At 41.4% G+C, this 25,671-nt stretch overlaps 1 protein-coding gene across 2 annotated transcripts in view; it reads right to left on the bottom strand.

The window, feature by feature from the left end:
- Positions 1–19,740: 19,740 nt before the first annotated feature.
- Positions 19,741–25,671, bottom strand: part of CERK (ceramide kinase) — a 43,120-nt gene continuing 37,189 nt past the window's right edge. For both annotated transcript variants that reach the window (XM_066182936.1, XM_066182935.1), the window contains exons 12-13: positions 23,439–23,647; positions 19,741–22,485 (exon numbers count right to left, since the gene is read on the bottom strand). In XM_066182936.1, the coding sequence (XP_066039033.1) occupies positions 22,386–22,485; positions 23,439–23,647 (309 nt within the window). In that variant the 3' untranslated portion in view covers positions 19,741–22,385. The remainder of the gene's footprint in view (positions 22,486–23,438; positions 23,648–25,671) is intronic.

A 25,671-nucleotide genomic window follows, 5' to 3' on the forward strand; every position in this document is an offset into this window, starting at 1 on the left:
GGTTCAGCCCCTGAGTTCAGTATCAGGGACTGAGGCCAGAGGATGTGGGTTCCTTTCCATGGCAGGGACATGGACACAGGGAAGCTGGACCACCCAACTGCACTAGATCAACTGGCCTCTGTTGAGTTTTGTATTTGCTGCCTCTCTCAGTCCCTCAATAATCAACAGAGCTGGCACACACATCTCCCAAAAGATATATAGTGGCACTTTTTGAGATGGGGAATTGACTCACAGAGACACCCTCTATTTGAATTTTTCATAAACCTTCAACCACTTTATCTGCTTCTCAAACCTGATCTCCTAGCTTTTACTTCAACAGTCCCCAAATAGGAACAACTCCACATAGCTAATATTTCCTCCTTTTTATTTCAGACACAGAGTATGTCTTAAAATGATACCTGTGTGAGCTATTAGAAAGGTAAGAATCAGTGCTACTACAGTGACAAATTTTCTTTGCCTAGAAATGTCAGAGCCTTAATGTACCCTATATACTATATTGGATATGGCTAGAAATAGAAATCTTTATGCCAATTGAAAGGAAAAATTCCCAGTCTCCCAATTCTAGAAGACTTCAAAATATCTGACCCTTAAAGTAGGAATTATTTTCTAGCATATAAAACCCATTTTTGAAATGTTACAGCTAATTCTTGGCTCAAAATATCTGGACTAGTAATCATAAAAGCTCTTGGCTCTTGAGAATGGAAGATATGAAAAACAGACCTTCCAGACTACCAAGATTTCTCCTAAACTTTGTAAGTAGGTTGTTTTAATTTTGTTTTCTCGTTGGTCAGTTGTTTGTCTGTAACAAGCTTATGGACTGGGTTAATTCTCACAACAGTCAGGAACATCCTGATTTTTACCTGCAGCACATAAATAAGAGCATGTACTGATGTTCCTTCCCCAGAAGGCACTAAATAGCTCAACTAGACTTCCCAAATTATTATTCTGTATAAAGCAGAACAAGCAGCAGACCATAATACTCTAAACTCCATTAAATTTTTGCATTTTAAATATGATTTGGAGTAGGTTTATTAGGAAGAAGGAATAAAGGTAATGGAATTTTGCCTCTTCATCAGCACCCTCATGTGTGTCTCTTACCCAAGATAGATCACAGTGGATTTGTATTTACACAAAACTGGGCAAATGTGACCTATAGATCTGTGTATCTCAGTGCTTCCCAGAATTCATTAGTAAGCATTTGCAGTAGGTAGCAGGTGGAAGAAGTGGAAAATATTTCACAATTAGCTGGTGAGGCATGGCTTGGGCATTTTCCCAGTGACGTGACATTTCAACTTGGCAAGGTTTCACTACCAACCTCCTTATCAGTGTGCAGCCATTTCCCATTCTTATCATCCTGCTCCACATCAGGAATGTTGTTCCAGGATCTTTGAAATATGGTATGCTTCCTTCCCCCACAGAACACCTTTATTGCTCTGCCTTCCTTGTGCCTGGCAGCAAAAATTAGGTCAGTATATTCTATGCATTGAAGACAAACTAATGTGACATTAAACAAAAATTCATACATGGATGAAGAAAAATGAGACAAAATATCTGTACATACTGACAGATTGTTATGCTGTGATTTATCTGGAACAGAAACATCAAGCCAGTTTACCTCCTTGTATCATACCACAGCAGTCACCAGATCATCCTGTCTGCCCCCCCTATTTAATCAAGCATGAGTCTGAGAGAACACTCGAGTGGTGAAGGCACAGACATGACTGTGTGGGGATCACAGGAGCACATCAGCTCTACAGTGTGTGGGCAGGGATGTACCCTGATACCTTTTTTGGATGCAAACCCCTGACTGCCTCTGCTGCAGATCCATCACCTTGCTTTGGTGACAAGCATCTATCCCACGTCATTCCTCACTTCTGGAGGTAGTCTTCTGTGACAGAGGGAGGCTGTTTGCATGGGCACTTCTGCTGCACATTGCTACACTCTACATGTCTTGCCATATATTTGTGATATACCAAATGACAGGTGCGTGTCTTAATAAGTTCTACCGGGGGCAGGAATTAGTAGATGAGGGAGCACACAGCAGTGGAAGCATCTGGTAGGAAGAAAAAAGATTGTCTTGTACTCTGTCAAGTGTAATTAGAGTTGCCAGTTGTCGTTTCTGCTAGCGCTTACTTAAATAAGTTTCTCTGATGAGAAACTATCTGACAAAACTCAAAAGCATGTAAATTTATGAACAACATAGTACCAAAATGGTCTTATTATTAAACAGTTGTGTTGGAGTTCAATACTCTCTGAGTAGCTTGTTTTGGACATGCTATGGGTGAAGGGTGTAAGGCTTAATGTCAAAGTTATCCATTTGAAGATGTTATATAGAATTTCTGATTTAGCAGAGTGATATAAATTATACTTAAAACATAATACAAATGTAAATTGCATTTACCAGAATATAGCAACAGTTCAAATCACAGTACAAATGTGATTTCCCACTACCATTCTCTTTAATATGCTCACTATCACAGTGGGGGAAGTTCCCAGTTGCCAAGAAGGAATGTGTAGATTGAAGCCCAGGCCATTGCTCTCTTTGAAATGCTTTTGCTGGTTGCCTAGTTTAAACTCTATGTGAGCCTTCTTCCATGGCTGATCTCTATCAGTCAGTCTCAAGTCACCAGCCTTACCAAAGAAGAGGTAAAGATTTCAGCAAGTTGTAAAACTGTTACATTAAAAATGCTCTCAAAATAATTTGCTTTCAACAATAAGCTTTGGGGGAGGCTGGCAATAAGTGTTCTACAGTCTAATTAAGAAGGATAAGCATTTGTTATTTTTAATTGTGTCTGACAACATATTTAATTTCCCCTTCCTGGAGTGCAGCACAGAGGGGCACTTGCAATCCATGCCCCAGCACACTCTGAGGGTATCATGCTGGGAGAGAAGCAGTGCACACCATCCAGCTGCTGCAAACAGCATTTCAGATCTTGTTTTAGATTCTAATCCTTCCTTTAGCACTTTTAATTAATTATAAATATTTGTTACTTTGTTATTATAATAGTGTGTCATTATATAATTGCTTTGTTCCTGTCACCTGAAAGTATTTAGAAATTTTAAGAAAATGATGATGCATTTTTTGTGTTTTCTTGGCAAATTTAAATTTAAATTATGGCTCTTACACAAAACAACCCACAGCTGGACACCTGTATGACCAGTGCAGTCTGTGTTCAGTTAGGAGTTTGACTTTATTTTGGGAGCTATAAATATAGTGGGAGATGGAAAGCATAAATAGAAACCTCTGAGCACAGGTTTTAAGGAAGGGGAGCAAATGAAAAAGATGCTTTGAATGTGATGGCTGGGGAGGAAATATGTATTAGCCAGACATGAACTGTAGTCACGTAATAAACTCCCATAAAATCGCAGAAAACAGCAGCCCTCCACCCCTCTCAAGACACTTCAGGGAGTAATACTGAATGGTGGTTTGTGAGGTCAAAACATCCACATGAAATGTTTTTTAAGAACAGAAACAAAGTCATGAAAATTGATGAGCTAAAATAACATAATATACCCAAAACCAAGGAGTAAACTCCTGACCCTCTTACCTTCAAATGGCACAGTCCCCTCAAGACATGCTAGAATGGTGTAGGAAATAGAATTATTTGCCCAATTTATACAAACTCACTGAATCAATGAAAGCCCATGATAATGGTAATACTTTTGAGATAATATAATTCTGCTGTGCTCCTCCAAAGGGCAAATTTGTCCTCAGGCTAGGTATATGCCAGGTGGATGCTGGCATCTTCCTATGGTATGGCTGGGGCTGGCAGCACCATTGCTCAGGCTCTCACTGAGCTACGGGCAAGCTTTCATAGCCATTTTATCAAGCCATATTGGCAGTGAAGAAATATCACAAGGAATCTACTCTGCACATGAATTACTTTTTAAGTAATACGAGCAAAATAATAAAATAAAAGGTTGTCTCTTCTGGAATAAAAGGCAAAGAGAAAAATGGACTAAATGTATCGAGAGCATTATTAATTATCTATAGGCCAAGTGACTGAGTTTCATCTGCCCTAGTTAGGGCTCTCAAAGAGTGAATTTCCCCCTCTGGGAATGAACTTACACTGAGTAATGATGTAATTGCCCCAGACAGCAGATCTACTTCCCCTGGATTGCTAATAACACCCCAGATATCCAGACACTATTTCGAGCCACTCAGCCCCATTTAGGCTCATTTGCTGGCTCACACCCTCATGCCCAAGAGGTGACTGCAAGATATGCCATCCATCACCCAGCACTCCCATCCCTGCCTTTCCCAGGCAGATGCAGAGTCCTGCTCCCTTGTGCCCAAGGGCCCAGTGGGCAGTGAGGGCCCAGCTCGGATGGGACAGGGGCTGGCCACACGCGTGAGAGCCATGTCACAGTTATCCATCTCTTGGAAAGCCTCATTAAGGGATGGGGCTGCCGGACAAGCTGCCTTCTTGCAGCCACAAGTGCTACTCCAGCACAAGTCTCTGGAGAGGTGGGCAGTCCCCAGTGCACAACGCAGCCTGGGTTACCGGAATCCTGCCCATCATCCATGTTATAATTTCCATGTTTTAGGCTTCCCCAAATTTTTATGAGGACATGTGCACATTGTGAACCTTAACTCTGCTGGAAATAAATAGGGGACAAGAGAAAGAGAAAAATATGCAGGTATTTGGTGATTATGAAAGAAAGAAAGAGTTTCCCATACTCAGCTTCCCACTCCTCACACATACTCACCACAGAAGAGCCCAGAGAGGCAGAAATCCTCCTTGGAAGCATCCTCAGATGCATCAGAGTCACACAGGAGCTTCATACCCCAACCCACATGCATGACTCACAAGCCTTCCCCCACTATGCTATATCATGAAATGTTCTGCCATTACAGACCTCACTGGGCCTTTTTCCCCATTTGGCTGAAGTTCCCATGCATTCACCTTCGAAGACACGCAAACAAGCTGCCCACATGGATAGGGGATCCCTCCAGAACAGAAGTTGTGGGAGATGGTTGGCTTGTCTTGCCTGCATGTATCCCCAGGGAGCAGTGAGAGCCACATCAGAGAGTTTGGAGGAGGTGAGGAGCCAAGGAGAGAGAGGGTTTATGTGGAAGGGGCTGATGGAGGAGTCACAGTTATCACTCAGACTGAATCAGTGACAGTGGACTATGACTGCCACAGGAAAGGAGTCATCAGCAGGAATTTGGGGCGGGGGGGAGGGGGAGGTGTGTGCGCACTACCAGTCACTGCAGTGGGCCATTGCTGTCATAGTGTCCAAAGGTGAAAACAGCACCATGGGCTGGCATACCAATCCTTTCCACCCCACAGCTTCCACTTAACGGGATGGGAAGGAACTCAAGGCCTAATTTTGGGCTCGTACTAGAGGGTATGCGAAGAAATTAGTTTCTTGATGTACTTGCAGGGCACGTTCACAAATTCCCTCAGAGACCACACACTAACCAGTACTAGTCATCAGCCTGGGCATGCATGGAAAAGAGCCAGCGGCCAGAATAGTTCCAGTAGGTTTCACAGACATCTCAGGAGAGGTGGTGACAGCAATTCTGCTGACAGCCTGTCTAAAGGCCATTGCAAAGGCACTGCATAATGCACATACCCTGCTTGACCTAAGATTTTTGATGCAGACCTTGTCCATGAGACCTGAAAACTGGATTGTAGATGAAAGTCAAAGGATTTAACAACCAAAGAGCCTCCTGCAATGCCCAAGTCTGCTCCTTTAGGTCCTCTGAGCAGCAACTAGTGGTAAATGCACCAGGCTGAGTGTGGCAGCTTGCATTCAGGCCCTGTCTTCTGTCTCCTGCTGTTTGTGTCTCCAGGTATAACCTCTCCTGCTCCTCAGCCCAGGTCACCACCCATTCCTGGCCAGACCTACCAGACCATAAGCCATCGTCCTGCCCCACAGCAGTAATGGATCCCTGGCAGCATAGTCAACCAGCTTATTTACACCAATCTAATTTATTTTATTTGCCAAAAACATTTGCTGTTATTTTTACCTCTGATAGTTTCTAACCCAGGTGACATAAAAAAACTGAGACAATGATGACTGAGATTTTAGCTGAGTACAAGATTTAAACAAAGCAGCTGCTCTGGAAAGAGCTCTGAGCCCCAGTGCTGTTGCTTTCATCTGGGTCTGAGTGGGCTCTGTGACACTGGGAGGCTCATGCTGGAGCATGGTACCATTAAAGGATAGGAAGACACAGCAACAAATGAATTTTTAGCAGAACACAAGCCATGAATATTGACTCTAGCTGGTGACCATGTGTTTAGTCTTAAACTTATAAGAGCTGAAGAATGACCCAGATTACTACAAGTATCATTATTTTTTGTTTTGGTATTGTTTACCATTCTGGTTTTGGGAGTTGTTGCTCCTCCCCCCCCCCCCCCCCCCCCCCCCCCGATGTTGGCATGAGTAGATGGCAATATCACGGTCTTACACATTTAATACCATTTTGGGGATGCCATTTTTCATGTACATTATTTACTTCCAGCACAAAGAATATATTATTATTCAATAGGGCAAGAATTGAGTGTCAAAATGCCTCTGGTAATCCTGAATAATAGATTGATCTGTATTTATACATGTTTTGGTCTTATGAGTTGCACTTTTAAGACTCTCTCAGTGAATTGTTCATCAGTATGATCCTGAATTTGTGCCACTTATGAACTATCAGCACAGGGGTACACTCTGCTATTGACAAGGCAACTAGCCTTCAGCACTGTGGTCCTGTTCTCCTTGCTCCAACATCAGGGACTAGCCTCATTCAAAAAAAAAACAAACAAACAAAAAGATACCTAGGCAGTAGCCATGGCCATACACAACTTGGTCACTGTAGTCACTTACCTCCGTGCTCTGGGCAGGGTAGCACTACAGCTCCTGCCCCATGCCAGCTGCTCGGAGGGGAGCCGGTGCCATCACTCTCTGCTCAGAAGATGCAGAGACACTCCAAGACATGCCACAGTCCTGCCAGCATTGTAGTAGGTGGAGCCTACCCAAGTGCACAGGAAGCTGGCTGGTAGAAAATTGGCAGAGGGGGGAGATGGGAGGTGTTGTCTCTGAGAGATACAAGCTGCTGGCAGTCAGTGGTGTCTTGCCCCTGTGTAAGGCAGAAGCCCTCTAGTTCCCTCTGACTTTGTAATTTCCCCATGTGGTGCTTTCCTGTCATGTCTGTGAATGCCCTCAGCACTTGTCAAGCCATGCCTGAAGTACCACATTCACTTCTGTCCTGATAATTTAAGAAAGACACAGAAAGAGGATCCCAAGGAAGGCTATGAAGATGAGCAAAGAACTGTAGAACCTGCCCTTTGAGGAATGAAGGAGTTATCTTTTTAATCCCCAGGGAAGAGAAGGCTCAGTGTGGATCTAATTAAGTATTCCAGTACTTAAAGGGTGTCTACAAAGAGGATGGATGTCCCCTTCTCTTCACAAGGCTGCTTGTGGAGTAGACAAGAGGTCACAGGTAAAAGTTGCACCAGGAAAGGTTTTATCTCAACCTAAGAAAGAAATTTTTTACAGTGAGAACACTAATTCACTGGAATAACCCCCTCAAAGATGTGGTGAAGTCCCTGTTGTCAGAGGTTTTCAAGATGTAATTGGTTAGGATGCCAGGTAATGTCATCCTGGCTCCTTCTCCCACAAAAGTCCCTGGAAACCTGGGCAGTTCTATGACTCTGTGGTTATGGCCTTGCATGAAAACAGTTCTTCCAGTCAGAGTTCTGCTCTGTTAATGATGGCATCATAAGCGTGTACATCCATCCCCTGTTTCAACTCTGAGTATAACCATCTCTGAGTTATGCATGTACTTCCTCACAAATGGCAAATGGTAAGGGAGCATTGGCCACGTGATAAGCAGCTATCTTCCTTTGAGATTGTAGGTCTGGTAAGGGCCATGGAGAATCTAGCTTAGGAGTCCTTAAGAGCAGGCATCTTTCAAACCCATGAAACCACAGACTTTTATACTTCAGGCACTTGATACAGCTGAAAGTAATTGCTCCAGTGCTGAAAACCAAAATTGTTCTCTAGGGATGATAGTGTTCTTTAGTTAAAATCACAGGAAAATAAATAACTTACTTTTCTAAAAGAAAGCCAAAAATGTCATTTAGAGCAGAGCAATCATTCTTAAAAGGCACCACTTGGTCTGACACGACTACAGAAACAGCACTCTTCTCAGGAAGGAGCTTCTGTGGTTATTATTGTAATTTGTGCAGGTCCAGCTGCCTTGCCAGCAGCATGTGGAGCAGCTTTAATCACCATTTTAAACTAATGTGGCAGATATTTATGATAAAAACAGTGGTGTCAGCTGTGTCAGATGCTGTAAAAAAAACCTCAAAACAATCTGCTGTCAGATTGATTAAAAAACCCCACGTTTTCCTCTGAAATAGCTGAGGTAATTTAAGAAAAAAATATAAAGAACAAAATTAATTTAATCAAACGATTTAAATAATAAATTGAAGCTGGAAAAGCCTCCTGGGGTTACAAAGAACATGTTTATATTGTCAGGTGTGTCAAAAGGAAGATTAGACAGAGATATTTTACTTACAGGGAGGAGGAAGGGAAAATTGTTTCTCTCAGTTTTCTGCTGTCAGAGCATCCCAGAAGTGCCATATCCCACCCAACACAGCCAAGTGATGTCCCCTGACAGCTTTCTGCCCTCCTCAGACTCACACCAATGAGAACACTTGATTCCCCAGAGTCAGAAACAGTAGGAAGTCACCTAATGACTTCCTCTTCTGAGCCTGCTCCTAAAACAACAGCTTGGGGTGCATTTATGAGTCATGGTCTGGCACTGCCTGTCCTGCTGTGGGGCCACACAACAGGATGAGCATGTGGCTGTGTTTGCTGTGGTATTGTATCACCCCTCCTCTCACCGCCTTGGTGATGGTGGGCTGGGATCACACCTCTGCTGATTTCTAAGCACAGCAAATTTCTAACAGGCACAACTCCAGAGAGTGAACCTCTGTGAGGAAATACATCCTGTTCCTCTGTGCTTGCTGTGCAAAATGATAAGGCTAACGTCCATCAGGTGAAGGCAGGGCTAAACCAGTTTGGCTTATATGGTATATGCAGCCATAATCCATGCTAAAGAGTAAGAACATTAGAAGGGACGTGTATGAAAATGATCAGTCAGCCCTGTGTATTAATCATAATTTGAGAAAAAACCCCCTGTAAACTCATCTCCTTGGTTGTTTCTGTATTTTTAATGGGAAAATTAATATGGGGAAACAGAAAAATTAAACAAGCTGATCACTCAGTGCCATGCATTAAATGCTATCATTCAAGAGTGTTGTACACAGAGAACAGCAAATATTGTAGATATGTCAGTAATGATTTAATGTTACTGAAATAACTTGAGAATATAAGCTCTCCTTTCCATTGTCAGAATAGCTAGATGTGTTTGATTTAGTTCATTCTGCTGTGCCGTGTTGCTCTGCTTTTTCTGCTAACTCCACAATTCAACCTTACAATTGGGAATTCAGATAACACAGCCCTTCACTTCTGATCTTAGTTGAATACCAATGCCATAATTTTATGCTTCCTTGCTTTCTCTACTCCCTGACCTTTCATGTTTCTTGAGGGACATCTCATTTCCTCTAGCTTTCAAACACCTTAACACACTTATTTCTTTATATTGGTGATACAATTAAGTACACATCCTTAATTGAGTTACAAGCAAATACATGGAATAATAACAGGGTGTTTATCTTTGTCAACCCTAGACAGGTAATTAAAAAGTCTCCTTCACAGTCTTCTAGGCAAACAGAACCATTTAAACTGATATGTCGTCTTTACATAATGTCAATAGACTGTCTTTTCCTCTCCTCTGTTTAGACGGCCTTGTGTATTCAATAGAAAATGCAAATTTGCCTTACTCAAAACTCAGCTGGAAATAAACCTAACACTCCTATTAGTCTAGTTCCTCTGGCTCAGAGTGCACTGAATTAGAATAAAAAGTTACTTCATTGCTAGAGCTGACAGAGCACAATTTCAGAGGTCACACCTTGGGTGCAAAGTCTGTTCAGATTTTCAGTCCAATACTTCCTGATATGTGCTTGGATTTAACATATATATCAGCTAGGCAAACCAGCAGATTTTCATCCGTGGTCAACTGATGTAGCTGTATTAAAGGTCAGAGGAGATGATTTCCATCAGCTGAGGACATAGCTGACCTGCCAGTCATGTCTTGTCCTTTTGCCCTTCAGAAGAGGAGGAAACCCTCTGGCATTCAGGAAGGTACTGACAGCCAAAGGCTCTGTTGAGGAACAGCTGCATTTCAAAACATTTATGTAAGGCTGTTAAAGAGGAACGGTCACATGCCAAAGGCTCCAAAGCACAGTCAGTTTGGATTTTGTAATCAACATGCCACTGGCTGAGACTTGGGCTCAGCCAGTAACCTGACCTGGGATACATCAACTTGCAGAGGTCTGGCTTCAGCTTGTAGTTTGCCCTGCTGTGTATTATTCCTCCACTGCTCCCCCACAGGGATTGGGTACTTCTCCTGCTGCCTTTTCAGTAAATTTGTGTTCTGTCTTATCATTTTCCACTACAGGCCCCAGGGACTGTAATGCTCCTGAATTAAAAGATGCCTGCAGAAACACAGACTACCCAGCCCTTTTGGCCACAGGAACAGCCATTTTCTGGCCTATGGCATCTGATGAAAGCCAGTTACAAGCATTAGGATGGATGCATTTCAATCGAGTGTTGTGTGGATTATGGATCCCGTTGTAAACAAGCCAGCTCATAGTAAGAAATGCAAGGAACACTTGCCCTGAAATCACTCCACCCTATTTTCTGCAAAATTGCTCTTACACATATATCATTGCTCTGCTATAGAGAAGAAAATATGTAGAGCATAAATATTGACATTCATATTGTTCATACTTTTACATGCTAAAGAAATCATTATTTTTTAAAGGCTTTCAATAAAGATGGCTGTTGGAAAGTTAAGAGAGGGAACAAACACCTTAGCAGTGCCTCACAGGAGTTCTGTTTCCTTGGAGATATGTTTTAATGTAGAAGTAAATAAGAAAAGCTCACAGTTCACAGCAATGTGCTTCTTTTACCTAGTCTTTTAGGCAGAAAAGAAGTATGAACATGACAGTGCCTTACCCCAGTGGTGATGTTACGTAGCCTCATATCAGTGATACTTGGTTTTTAAATGCTCCCTTGGGGAACAGGCACTTATTTGCAATTGAACTATACATAACAAATAACAATTTCCAATTGCTATTGTTATTCATTTATTATACATCAATATTCCCCCTTGATAAAAGGAGTTTTCAAGAATTTTCACATGCTTAGACAGAAAAAGACTCACAAAGCCACAAAGCCACAAACCCAAAACTGATCAGTATGGCTTGGATATACCATCAGGCAAAAAACCCTTGGGTGCTCAAAGACATGTCCAGATGTCAAACATCTTCTCTCAGAGATGTACAAGTAAATGAGTGCCTTGTTTCAGATATATTTCTGCATCACAAAATGAAACAGAAAAGTTCTAGAAAAGAAACAACATAGAGAAGAGCTTGATACCCTGTGTGCCAGAGCAGCAAGCAGCCAGACTGAGGGAGTGCAAAGGTGGAGAAAATGAGACCAAAGGAACAGAGAGCAGTCTTATCAGTCCAGTAACACAGGTACTGTACTTTAACTCCCGAAAGTAAAACAAAGGAACGGGAATAGTGAAAAGTCAGGATGGCAATGAGGAAGTGGAAAAGCTGGGGGAGACCAGGAGTGCTCAGAAATACTGCTGTGGCCATAAAAGGAACAAACAGGGCTGAGTCCTAGAGCCAGGAACTGGCAGAAAAAGAAAAAAACCCACACCAGATCTAGTCAGGTTTGCTCCTACCTCCCATACACCACGTGGCACTGACTGAAAATGACAGATCATCTGGTCTATCCTTGCAGGCTCTCTGCCTAACAGATCTGGCAGCTGATTTTCTCTGTTTGTGACATTTGTCCACACTTGCTTAGGGCAGAGCAAAGTGAGAACTAGAACTAGCTGAGATTTGGTGAAAACAAATATTTAAGCCATCTTTAATAGTGTGCCAAAGACACCTGCAACACGGGCAAATTCAGCTGAGTTGAGAAAGTTGGTATACGAGCAAGGGTGCCAGATGTTAAAATTTATGATTGTACTTTCCCCCTGCTTGACCTGTTCCTGTCCCTTTTTAAGGAAGACATTGCTCAAATTGTTCGGTTCTTTGAGACAAAAAGCAACTACATAGCATCTATCATTGTTTAATCACATTGAATCCTGTAAAGAAAATTAAAAGTAGAAATCACCGGTGTAAAGTGACATGTAATTTGAACTGAAATGCGTTACTGCAAATCTCATCTGTAGGGAGCCATAGGAAACGGAGTTGCCAGACTTCCTTAAAAATGCCTGCTGTATTTGAAATGTGGAGTTATTTTCCAGAGAACTAATTTTCAGTAGAGGGAGCTGCAGGATCAGGTCAGACTTAAAACTCTGAATAGCAGTCTGCAGATAAGGTAGATTTAAAAGTATTTATGTCAAAATGTAGAATTATGAAACAGTACCAGAGAGTTTATTATCATAAAATTATTTAAACTTTAGAACTCTCCACTGTGTCTTAGGGTGTGGAAAAACAAGTGACATATATTACTGCATGTAATGGCATTGTTCGATGTTTTACTGAAAAATAATCTTCTCTTTTCCTGGATTATAGGCACTGATTTGCAATACAAAGACTCCAAAAGCAAAATGAAGCTATATTTTTTCCCTTATTGAAAGATAGTGGCAATATTTTGATATGGTAACTGTAGACTGCAGGTTCAGAGACTCAATCAGTGCACATGGGAGAGCAATAGGCAAAGTTCTCTGTGCTGTCTCCATCCACTCATATTTGTATGCAAAATGATCTGCTTCTACCCAAAGGCAAAAGTTGAGTGTGTGCAATTTTCTGTGGATGTGTAATTTTCAAGGGTTATTCTTTAGGCTCAGCACGTGCTTTTTCCTCTGACACGTCTGCCTACCAAGGCAGGCCAGGCAGTGACATCTGAGCACAGTGCTGTTCACAGATGTTTAGCATTGCTCAGGCTAGAAAGCCTTCTTTGTGCTGACACCACTGTGTCAGCAGTGTCAGCCAAGATGGAAAAACAAGATCTTGACAGGTTCTTGAACAGAGAAAAATGAGGTTACAGCAAAATATTTGATGTTATTTACAAGTCTTGTACTGCATCCAAGAATGCAAGCATGTTTTCCAGTGGACCTGCATGAAGAGGTGTCGAAAATAAATAGACTTTTGTCACAATTATTTTATCATGTCAAATTGCTCCCAAATATTCACAGTCAAAAATATGCTGCACCACAGGAGCGGCAGCAGTAGGGCTGCTCTTCCGTCACTCACTTCACTGCACCAGTCCTCTCCATGACACATCCATGTCACCTGGCATGTGACACAAACCCAAATGACAAGGCTGTGCTCTTCCACCTGAATTCTTATGCACCACCATAGGTCCTGCTGCTCTGTATAAAAGGTCATGATGCAGCAACCTTCCAGTGTCAGTATTCTTCCTGCTCATTAGGAGGTTTTAACAGACCGGTATTCGCAGAATCACAGAATATGCTGGGTTGGAAAAAACTCACAAGGATCATCAAGTCCAACCCTTGCCCTGCACAGCACCATCCCCAGGAGACACACCCTGTGCCCAAGAGCATTGTCCAAACACTTCTAGAGCTCTGTCAGGCTGGTCCTGTGACCACTGCCCTGGGGAGCCTGTTCCAGTGCACAACCACCCTCTGGGTGAAGAACCTTTTTCTAATACCCAACGTAAACCTCCCCTGACATAACTTTAGGCCACTCCCTCAGATCCTGTCACTGGTCACCACAGAGAAGAGATCGGTGGCTGTCCCTGTTCTTCTCTTCATGAGGAAATTGTAACTGCAGTGAGGGCTCCCCTCAGCCTCCTCCAGGCTGAGCAGACCAAGTGACCTCGGCCACTCCTCATGTGGGTTCCCCTCAAGGCCTAGCTGGTGGCAAGAAAAGAAAGGCAAATATGCAAACAGGGGCTTGGAGAGAGCTTTGGGTAGGTAGGAAAGCCACCATGCTGCCAAGCCATTATTTAAACAATGGAGGATGAGTAACTTGCTGGAGGCCACCACTCATGAGATCAGGCTTACAGTATCTTAGTGATCTGGGACTTGCATCAGGACCTTTCTGCCTTTCTAGTACAACATAAGCACCTACAAGCACTCAATTTTTAGATCAAGACCTGACTTGCCAGTGCACTGGCTTCCAGGCCTCATTGCTTTCAGTGAGCTGGCTATGCTCAGCCCCTCCAGCTCTATTGCACTGCAGTCCACAGTCACCAAGTCCATTACAGACATTGTTAACACCACCTCTGCCCTCTCCTCTGTTTTGTATAAGCTGTTCTGTCTGCTCCCTGTTGGTTGTTGCTCCCAGTGTCACGTCTGCATTCTAGAGGCAGAGCATGGGCTGTGTCAGAGTCATCCTAACACGAGGTCCTTTGCCAAGCATGCTCCACGCTGGTGCTCCTGAGGGCCACAGGTCACCCCTGCTCACCCACACCAGCTGCCCAGCCATGAGATACCCACCTCTTCCTCCTGGTACAGAGCCGGGTTTCCCAGCACACATTTCAGCGTGTATGAAAGACAACAACTGCATAGGCATCAACAATATGCACCCTTCTGCTAAAATGTCTGAGGCCCCAGCTCAAAGATAATGGCCACCTCATTTCCTGGTGGATGTCAGCTGATTACATCTTCACATGGCCCACAGCCTGTTGGTACTGTCTAAGGCATCAGTTGATGTCAGCAGAAAGGGCACAGCATGGGTCATTATGGTGCAATGTGAGTCGCCCAATCTTTCTAAATATAGCAGAGATGCATTCCCACCTGAGTGGCTTCAGGAAAAACACTAAAACCACAGTTGCTGTAGTTCCTTCCACTGATATCTTGCATTAGGAGCATAGGAAGGCATTTTCTACTCCACAGGAAGCTCTGGCTGTCACTACTGTGGGATGTGTGTGGTGTCCTGGAACAGAAGAGAATTCAAATACAGCTTTTTAAAAGCACAGATACAAATTGTGCTTATTTTTGATTTGGTACAGAGTTTTGGTACCTCAGTAGTTTGTTGGAATGAAGAAACCAGAACTCCTGGTACAAACCAATGCAAGCAGCCATAGCCTCCCACTCCCCTTGCACGTGCAGTGTGAGGGGCATTGTGTTGGGCTACTTCAGTAAGGCCAGTGTGAAACAACAACCCTTCCATGGCCTCCTTTTTCCTCTGTTTTAGCTCCAGTGAAAACACTGAACACAGTCACCTTTGCTAATAAATTCCTGCTGTGTTCTCATAGCAGTGTTTACAGGACAGATTTACCCCAAAACAGTGAAATTTCCTCCAATAAATGAAGGCAGGACAGACAATGCCTGCAATGGCCTTGCCAAAAGCAATTACCTCAGTCCCAAACCTGAGCAATTGACACAGGTACGGTGCAATGCTTTACTTTGTGGGTGGCTGAGTTTGGACTGCTGAGTCTGCATAGCCAGTGATCTTCGGATATTCCTGCTCACTGCATCCTTCTTCTGCACTGGTCCATCCATTAGTGCCAGGTGTTCCCACCAAACAAAAGCTTCAGGATGGACTCCCTGAGCACAGGAAGCAGCAACCTTGTGCTCCTTTCCCACCTCACCTTCTTCCACTGAGTCTGTAAACTCTTTTATGTAGCAAAAATTACAAATTCTTCTGTTGGCTCAAAGCTTTGCCTGCACACAGAGAACAAACAGTACTATCTGCTGTTCTGGTGAAAGAATATGCCTATGTTTACTCTTTCCCAACCCCACTAGTAATGTGCTGAGGATTTTCTGAAAGTCTTTACTAGAAAATTACAACCACAGCAACACCCAGGTGTTCAGGTTTTACCTGTTTTCCATAGAAAATTCAAACACTGTGAGACACAATTGAAATGGGAGGCTCCAACTATCTGAGAGCTACTTATTGGGCTGTTCTTTGGTCTAGGGGCAGGGCAGTATCTACCAGCAGAGTAATACTCAGAGTAGTTGTTTATCTGATAGGTATTGCTGAGGGGAAATATCTACCTTAAATGCACCCATCAGAGCTTTAAACAGCATTCTGTGAAAACATGGTATCTAGGTACTAAACAGTATCTGATTTGATTGAAGACTTTATGCAGCTACTCATTCTAGAGAAACCCTGCGAGTACCAGCTCTCTTCTATAAAGCCCCTTCTTTGGTGGTAAACAAAAATCAGCTTCAAGTGGTTTTTCTTATCAAGCGGTACTTGAATATTGTGGGGGTTTTCCTTCTCTGTCTGAATAGAAATACTGTTTAGGCAAAGAACAGGAGACTGAGAGGCAACAGAATAGCCCAGGGAGTGAATTCCCCAAAGGCAACAAGCTGCTCTCTGTGCCCATATGTAAATACAGCTAGGGAGATTCAGCTAAGTGAGTGACCACGGCTTTCTAGCTAAAAATCTTTAAGAAATTTGATAGCTAATCTGCTTTGCTGAATATCCATCACTGAAAGCTCAGGAGAACATTACACATTCTAGGAACTGCACAGGTATTTCTGTAGGGAAGCATTTTCTGTGGGGACTCCCCTGATGTTACAAGGTTTATGGGACAGACCCTTAGCTGGCTTGAGTTGCTATCCCACCACCTTGACCTCAGCAGCAATGAAGCACTAACCTAGCATTTCTTCTTGTTGCCAGTCTCCCCTTTCCTAAAAGGCAACTGCTAAATATTAACAGAAAAAACAATTTTTGGGAGATTAAACTGAACAGTAATTTCAGAATGTTTCACATTGCTACAGGAAACCATGAAGCTGCTTTTACAATTCTCCTTTAACAGCTCTTCTAGCTATGCTGCTGTTATGGTAAAGTCTGTGAGTGGAAATACAGAGGGTGACACAGCATTTTTTAAGAAATACATCTTCATAACAGTGATGAAGCTTTTATTCTCTCTAGCAGTTGTAAATAGTCAAACTTCTAGCAATCTACTCAAACCTTTAGTGCTAGCTTTACTGTGCAGTTACTGTACACAAACCTAGGCAAAGCTTTCCAGCAAAATAAATGGGGGGGGGGGGGGAAATCTGTATTTTGTTTTATGTCTTCTTTTATTTTTTTTCTTTTTAATATTTGTTTTGCAGTCGTTCTCTTTGATCCTTTCCAGAATTTCGTCTTCATGGATTTTTTAATTTGTATCACTTCTGTTATTCATCCAGTGGTTTTCCTTTATAAGTAATTATTTTTCCTCTTATATTTTTCCTGTCCTACACTATTGAAATATTGAAAAAGAAGATTCAACCCCATTAATTTTATTTATTACTGGAGGATTTCTATGAAATAAGCCAGAAAATTGCACCTTAGGTGAAACAGCTACCAACACGAGCAAATCATCCTTTCAGTCATGAAAGAGTATCAAAGAAGCCAACATTTTTTGAAGACAACCTCATTGGCAGTTTTGGTAGGTACATATTACCTAATAATAATAATAATACATATTATTTTTCAACAGCAGGAAATTGAATAAAAATAGTTAATCTTCTCATTGCAGAATACTTGAAAGGCATGGCTGAAGAATAGATGCCCCATCCCCTCTAATTAAGTGGACTAGTCATGTATTAATTAAGAATATGCATAAGCCTTTGCAAGATGCAGATCGTGTACATGAAAGTGAGTAAGACAGAAGTCTGAGAAGACTGTTGCTTCATTATGGACAGAACTAATTTACTGAAACTTAAACACCAGTCAGAATCTATTAAATTACTTAACTCTCCTGTTGAAAAGTTCAAATAAGACCCATGTCACTAATGAGAATAAAAATGATGAATTCCTATTACTCATTTACTTCACAGGGACTAAGGCAAGAGTTCTAGGGAGATGAATTCTGTGTTCAGTTTGGCCCCTCATTAGAAGAGGTGCCGGATTGTGTCCAGAGCACAAGTTTGGTGAGCAGCTGCTGAGGGAGCTGGGGGTGTTTATTCTGCAGAGAAGGAGGCTCAGAGGAGGCCTTATTACACTCTACAAGTGCCTGAAAAGAGCTCGTAGCCAGGTGGGGGTCTCCATTTCTGTGTAAAAGCAATAGAACAAGAGGAAATAGAGGAAATGGCTTCAAGTTGAGGCCAATATGAACTTTAGACTCAAGCTGATCTTCAAAGTCCCTTCCAATCAAGTTCCTATGAAGCTGTGTCAGGGGAGGTTTAGATTCAGTGTTAGGAAAAACTTTTTCATGGAAGAAATTATCACGTGTTGGAACAGACTGTCCAGGGAAGTTGGCTGAGACACTAGCTCTGGAGGTATTTAAAAGATGTGTACATGTGGCCCTTAGGGACATGCTTTAGTGCTGGACTTGGCCATGCAGGTTTAAGCATTGGGCTTAAAGGTCTTTTCCAACCTAATTGGTTCTAAAATTCTATTACTCTAATACTTGAATTGCAAGACACATGGTCAGAGAAATTTCTGGTTGTAGACCATCCTCCTCAGGATGGGGTAAAAAATGATTGAAAAGCTCAGGAGGTCAAGCTAAGGACAGGGGCAATTACAGTAAGGGGCAAAACAAAGTCATCTTGGGGAAAATCAATTTATTGCCAGTTGATAACAGAGTAAGACAGAAATAAACCCAAATCTAAATGCACCACCTCCTCTCCTTGCTCTCTGCCACATTCCTATGCTCAGCTGCACTTCTGACTCTTCTACCTCATCCCCCCTGCCTTGAGCAGTGCAGGGAGGAGGAGAAATGGGGGTTCTAGTGAGTTCAACACTTTATCACTCTCTTACTTCTTCCTCCTTCCTGAGGTGAAAAACGTCATCCATGGGCCACAGTTCCTGCCAAAAATACCTGCTCATGTATATGCTCCTCTCCATGGCTGCAGACCCTGCCAGGAAACTTGCTCCAGCACGAGCTCTCCATGGGTTGCAGCTTTCCTGGGGGCACATCCACCTGCCCCACAGGCTGCAGGGCAATCTCATCTGGTGCCTGGAGCACCTCCTCCCCCTTCTTCACTGACCTTAAGTGTCTGCAGGATGTTTACTTTCCACTCACTCCTTTCACAGCTGTCAAGCAGTACTTTTTACCCTCTCTTATTTATCACAGAAGTTGCTATCAATGCCATGCCATGAGCTCAGCTTTGCCCAGTGGCAGGTCCATCTTGGAGCTGGCTGGGGAAATGACTGTCTGACATGGGGGCATCCTCTGCTGCCTTCGTCCAGAAGTCACCCTTGCAGCCCCCCAACTACCAAAACCTTGCCACACAAAAACAATACACTGCAAAAGCAGAAGTGTCTACAGTGCTGAAAAACATGTGCTCCTTCTGTGCCAATTGTTTATCTACAATGAACACGTTTTACTTATTAGAATACATACCTCGTCTGTAGCAATTACTGCAACAAAACCCTAGACCCCCCATCTATTTACCACATACTATTTATAGTATAATAAATATTTCACGCTTCTTAGAAATGCAGTTTCTTTTAACTTCCATAATAACTGTGAACACCTGCATTACAGTAAGTTTCATATTTAGTTTACCCTTGTAGAGTTACTTAAGTATTAGCCTAAGTCCAGCTTCACTAGTTGCTTTCCTTCACTCTCAGTGTTCACACTCATACTTGCCGCAAAGCTGTCATCAACCCAACTGCAAGGTTATGAATTGCTTGACTTGGTTTGATCTGCTCACAGTGGTTACACTAAGCATACTACTGCCTGATTTCTGTCAAAGTGAGGTTTTTTTCAAATCAAGTTGTGAAAAGAAGAAAACCAATGTAATGTTGTACAATGCAGTTTTATTTTTCTAATGAAATGCCCTCGCATCATAAAACAAAACACATTTTCTAATCTTGAAGCCAGCAAGATTGGGAAAAAAGAAAAATCAAAGCTGGTTTTCCTATACATAATTTCCATACTAAGATTACATTCGGAGAAAAAAATACCCTAGAATTAAAATGTAAGCAGACATTACTTACACAGCTCTCTTAAAAATAAACTGGACATGTCGTACAACTCACATATGGTGCTTTGCTAGTTTAATATGCTACAAATAGAATTATTCAAATGCAACTATGCAGCTTTTCTATTACCTAAGACCTTTAAATTTTATTATGTTGCAATACCTTTATTATTTACTTCACACTTCTTTACCATACTATACAATGATCTTTCATACTTTTCTGGTGGCTTTTTCTCAAAAAGGAGACCTTCACTGTGGCTTTCTTTGGAAACACCAAGCACTCAGTTACAGATACTCAAATATTCAAAGCATTTCAATATACATTCACTATGAGATTAAGTCTCCATTTTTCAAGTAGGGGTCTCATGACTTGCTAGCAAACTAATGGAAAGAGCTGGTTACTCTTTATTCCAGATCTTATTGATGACAATGTACTCCGGATAGCTGCAATGCCTCAAACTCCCTCACTGTTGGTGAGCTGAGTGTATACCATTACCTCCTGCACAAGAATTACTGTAACTTGGAAGTCTTGGGTACTCTCACAATATTCATGGACTAACCACAATAACCATAGTAATTTTTTAACAAGTGACACTTTCAAAAAATATTCACATTTGTAGAACTGCATAATTTCATTTTCAATGGGATGTTAGTTCAAAAGAACTATTTCACTTATTAAACATGGCTTTAAAAATACAGTATATATAACACCTGTGTTACAAGTGTCAGAAAAACACTGCATGAATAAACATTTCAACTCATTGTATTAATAAGGAAAGCAAAGAGCAGTAGTTTTGGAAAAGTATTCAAGTATTTTCCTGAAATACTATATAACAAAATATAGATCCTAAACTTTGTATGATTGTACTTGAGGCAAATATAATTTGCAAGTGCTTTTTGTCATATAGAGCAATATGAATAATACTTTGTAGTAAAGATACAGAACACAATTTTGATAATACACAAAACAGGAATGTAAGTAACTTCAATAGAAAAAAATAACCTGCCATTTATAACAATATTCAAGTGCTTCAGTAATGAAATGACCAATCACCATGGCTTACACATTGACCACATATATGAGAGACATGAAACTAACACAAGCTGGTCAGAAGTACCAATAATTATACATTAATACAGACTCATCAGCTGTCTGGACGCAAAAAAACCCTCAGACAAAATCAGTTTTAGAGAGAATTTTGAACTTAAAGAAACACTTAAGAAAAGATAGAATAAAACAGGGGCTAACTTGTGTCCTCAAACAGGAATAAATCTCTACAAGAAGAGCACAATTTAGCCCCAACCCTGGACACAAAACATTTATGTGCCACAATACACAAACCTATATACAACTTAGACAATCACTCCATAGCTCTATATGACAGTCTAATTTTTTTTTTATAAAAACAAATCAGCACAGTGAATTCATGATTTGTCAGATGTCAGTTTCTTCCCTTGGCTTCACAAAGCAAATTATTTTGTTTCCTATTTAATTAAATTATTTTAAGGATTTTCAATCATCAAATCGTATTTCTGAACTTAACACTACAACATCTTATTTTGCAAAGACATTTTAACGTATGGAGTAGAATGTCCAAAGAATTGTGTACTGAAGAGAGAAGCTTTTAATATGTTAATATCAGGTATTTTTAAAAATTAAAACTTGCTGGTGTTTGAGAGCTTATTTGTATTTTCCTTTCCTGTGCCTTTCTGATATTATACAAGTACTCCTGCAATTTGCTTGCAAGACTTTTACAGTTGCACTGTGTGGTATTTGGTATCATCCAAACAGTCATAAAACCTTTTATAATCACAAAAAGCATGATGCAAGGAAACCTTCAAAGACAGAATATGTAGGATGAGGTGTGACTGGTATATAGTTGTGCTTTTATTTTTCAAATATCTGTACACTATTATTGTTATTACTTAAAGCCAGGAATGTGTATTTGAATTGCATTGATAAGTTGCAAGGTATTGTCAGAATAACAAAATGAAAGATTTCAATGGAAAAAAAAAAAAGCAAATGACAACACCGTTGTCCAGCATTTAAGCCACATGCAACTACATAACACTCCCAGCAGAAGACGTCTTCTCAGACACTGAAAATGTTTCATCTTGGTGCCAGTGGCAAGTCCAATGTTTCATAACATTTAGATATTATTGCAACACTACTAAATTAGCTCTCTAGAAAAGCACAGAGTATTTATCAGTTATCATGAATACACAGATATAGGCCAATCCCATCTTTTCTAACATAACAGATTACATTGCTCCAAGATACATTTTAATGATTACAGTTTTTTTAAAAAATGACACAATACAGTAAGATGTCTAAAATTATAGAGAAGCCATAAAAAAAACAACCTAGAAGTTTAAAATACTTGTCAATTTGACTAAAATGCATATTTACTCAATTTCCTTGAGCTTTTATTTCTTCTTCTCCCCATTGGAGGAACAATGTCTATAATAATTGTTCAATGCTACTCTGGCTGTGGGCAGCTTCATCTTTACGGTTTTCCTCAATTCCCCTTGCAAACAGTTTCATTAACTGGCAGTGAACCCTGAAAAATAAAGAAATTAGTAAGAAATAAATTGGTTCCATATATTTAATTCTAATAATCCATTAATTTCAAACAGCTGGACAAAGTTACTTACATCTGACTACAGAAACCATGCCCTCATTTTAGATACAATCCTCCCCTGCTCAGAGGGCTGGATGCTTTCACCTATCCTCTTCTACTCCCCTTGTCCACACAAGAAGTTCTATGGCACTTAGATGAGCCAATCTTTTACAATATAGAGCATTTATAAAACTCACCTTTGAACTGCTAAGTGATTATATTTTAATGCAACACACTTGTATGTAGGTATTATGGGTTTGGTTCCCTTTGTTATAAAAACAACTAACAAAACCAGGAACCAAAACTAATCCAAACAAAATCAACAAAAACAAAAAACCAACAGAAAAAAAAGAGAACACCCCAAAAAAACAACCTTTCAAATTTCACAAACTTCTTTTCTAACCTGATTATTTGCACAACTGCGAAATTCTTCCTCCGTATGTGAAGACTGGAGATAAGACTCTGTGCTGTGTGCAAAAAACCACGAAGTATGGGGCATACTCTATTTCTGTGAGACAAGGATTCTTACTTAAGCTAAACAGGAAAAGCTGCTGCTCAGCATAATGAGGCATCCCACACATGTAAACAGAATCCTTCCAACACCATCTTCACTTTCAGCACTTTAAACACATAATACCAGCTCCTAAGAAGTAAGTATGACATCAAAGGTACAGCCATCCATCTCACTCAGAGTGATCATTTACAACATACATGGTTGCAGTATTCTCTGGAAAGGATTCAAAATGGCAACAAAAATATTCATTAGGTTCATTATCAGAAGACTGAAATTTGCTATGCACAGGCATCTTTTAGGGATGACTTTATAAGTATGTTTAAAATCAGTGAGAAGGCTTAATCTGTTCTGCTCTATAGACAGAAAAATCAAAGTTTACCTCACTTCAATTGCTGAACTATCCAGAGTTTCTCCATCACAATTCCAGGTGCTATTAACAATATTACAGCAACAGGCTGGATGATCTCTGCAGAACTGGCCAAAACGTTTCTTTCCTATGTCCATTACATTGCTCTCGTTGTCTTCTGAAAGCTTTGATGTAAATTGAAAACACTTCACCCGATAAACGTCTACAAATGGAAAGTCAAACTAAAAAAAAAAAGAAGAAAAAAAAAAAGTAAGCAAATCAGGCAGTTGTAAGTAAATACAGTTGATGTATAAAGCAACTCAGCATGCAGCATTTTGTACTCAAGGAAAGTCTGTCCACTCCAGTTTTCTAGAGAAGCTTACCTAAGGTATAAAGTGATATTTGTTTGTGAAAAACTGCACAAGTCAAAAGCAATAAAGCCAAAATGAAACCTTCCTTCTCAATGGTCACTGTATAGTGCCTATTATAGCAAAATTGCCTAACAAAAGCTGTATGGAAGACCATCCCACCCCGAATTCACCTCCTGACTGAGGCCCTGGACGGCAAGCTGATGGAGATAAGATAAAGTGGCTCAGGTCTGGGCTGGGGGAGGAGAATACATTCCCAGGAGAATTAAGCCCAGCATCTGCATCTTCGGGGTGGAGACCACAGCCCCGCGGTTCTCAGCTGCCAGGCTCGAACAGACCCATACATCAAAGGGGGGAGAAGGAGAGGATCTGGGTGTGCGGTGAAAAAGCCTCTGGTCAGAAGCAGGGACTGCCCACGCCCCCGCTGTGCAGAGGAGCTCAGCTGCAGGGCCCCTTCACCCCAGGAAAGGCGCATCCAAGGGACATCCACATGAGGGACAGCAGAGGGGGTGTAATGGCCCATCAAAGGCTGCCCTCATAGGAGTCCTCAGATCCCGCACCAGAGCACTGCACATGATGCAAAATGATGCAACAGATCCACAGTCTTGCAAGGGACAGTGTCAAACCTACTGTCTTCAGGGGAGGCACTTGGGTGTTCCCACCTGCCCAAATGTGTATTAATCCACTGGACTCTGTGCTCTTCAGCAGGGGATCCACACCACCAAGAAAACCAGATGGAGGGAAACAAATCCATGGAAGGGTGATACGTTTCGACTTAATCTGTCTCTCCCAATCCCTCTTGTGTGACTCAGCCTCCCCGCCCCCCCCCCCCTTTTTTTCTTTATTTCTTCCTTTCTTTTCTCTTTCTTTGCCTCTTTTACTATTAAATAAAATATATCAGGTTTTTGGTATCAACATCTAACCTCGTTTGGTTTTAATCAAGTTTTGGGGTGTATTTTGAACCTTCCTGGGTTCAATCCATTTTATTCATAGAGACTTAGTTTTCTTTGCTCTTCTGTGCTTAGACTGGATCAAAGCACAAAGTCAGAAAGGTTTGGGTTGCATCTTTGCACCATCTTTAGGATCTCTTCAAGTACAGTCGTTAAGACACATAGGCTTTTCTGAAAGTCTTCTGCTTTTGCACTTGGAACAATGCCCTGAAGGCAAGAATTCCATGGCAGTGTGAGCCCTTTACTTCTCAAGCCTTCCCCTCAGCCTCTGTGACCAAACCACAGAGTGGGAGGTACATGAAAATAAGAATAGAGGGTAGTATTTTTACATTAAAAAAAACAACTAGTTAATTCAGCCAGAAAAAGCAGGTCAATTAGAAGACTGCTCTTAAAACCGAGACTGCAGATTTACACTATGATACTGAACAAATGCTTTACAACAGGCGTCATTAATTGAAGGGACAATAAATTAGAGGATCCCCCATCCTGCCCTGAAAGCAACTTAACAGCTAACTATTCAGCAAGCTGTATCGAATACAGACAGGTCATTTAGCAAAGGCCATGGAGTATATCTGTGTGTGTCTACTGGAAGGGGACGGCAGGGAATCAGATGTGAAGAAAGTTCACTCACAAACCAGTCTGTACTGATATACATACAGTCACCCTTTCCTTCTTTCCTTCCTCCCCCCCTCCCCATTCCTTAAGTTTTCAAGACAGGTTTCCCAAGAAGTTTTTATGGTGGACACAAGCCTGAGCTAAGGACATATGTACAACCCAGCATTTAATCTCCACTTCAAAACCAGCATATCCCAGAGAGAAATGGGAAGCATTGGAAAGGAAATGGCCACAATGACAACCAGAAAAAGCAGAGATGGAGAGACTTCCTAGGTCTTAAGTTCCCTCAGAGAACTGTGAAGTCATCAAACTCTATGCTTGGAAACAGTGGCT

The sequence above is a fragment of the Chamaea fasciata genome, unplaced genomic scaffold (genome assembly GCF_029207755.1).
Source record: "Chamaea fasciata isolate MVZ Bird 193981 ecotype frontalis unplaced genomic scaffold, bChaFas1.0.hap1 SCAF_5, whole genome shotgun sequence".
Taxonomy (NCBI): domain Eukaryota; kingdom Metazoa; phylum Chordata; class Aves; order Passeriformes; family Sylviidae; genus Chamaea; species Chamaea fasciata.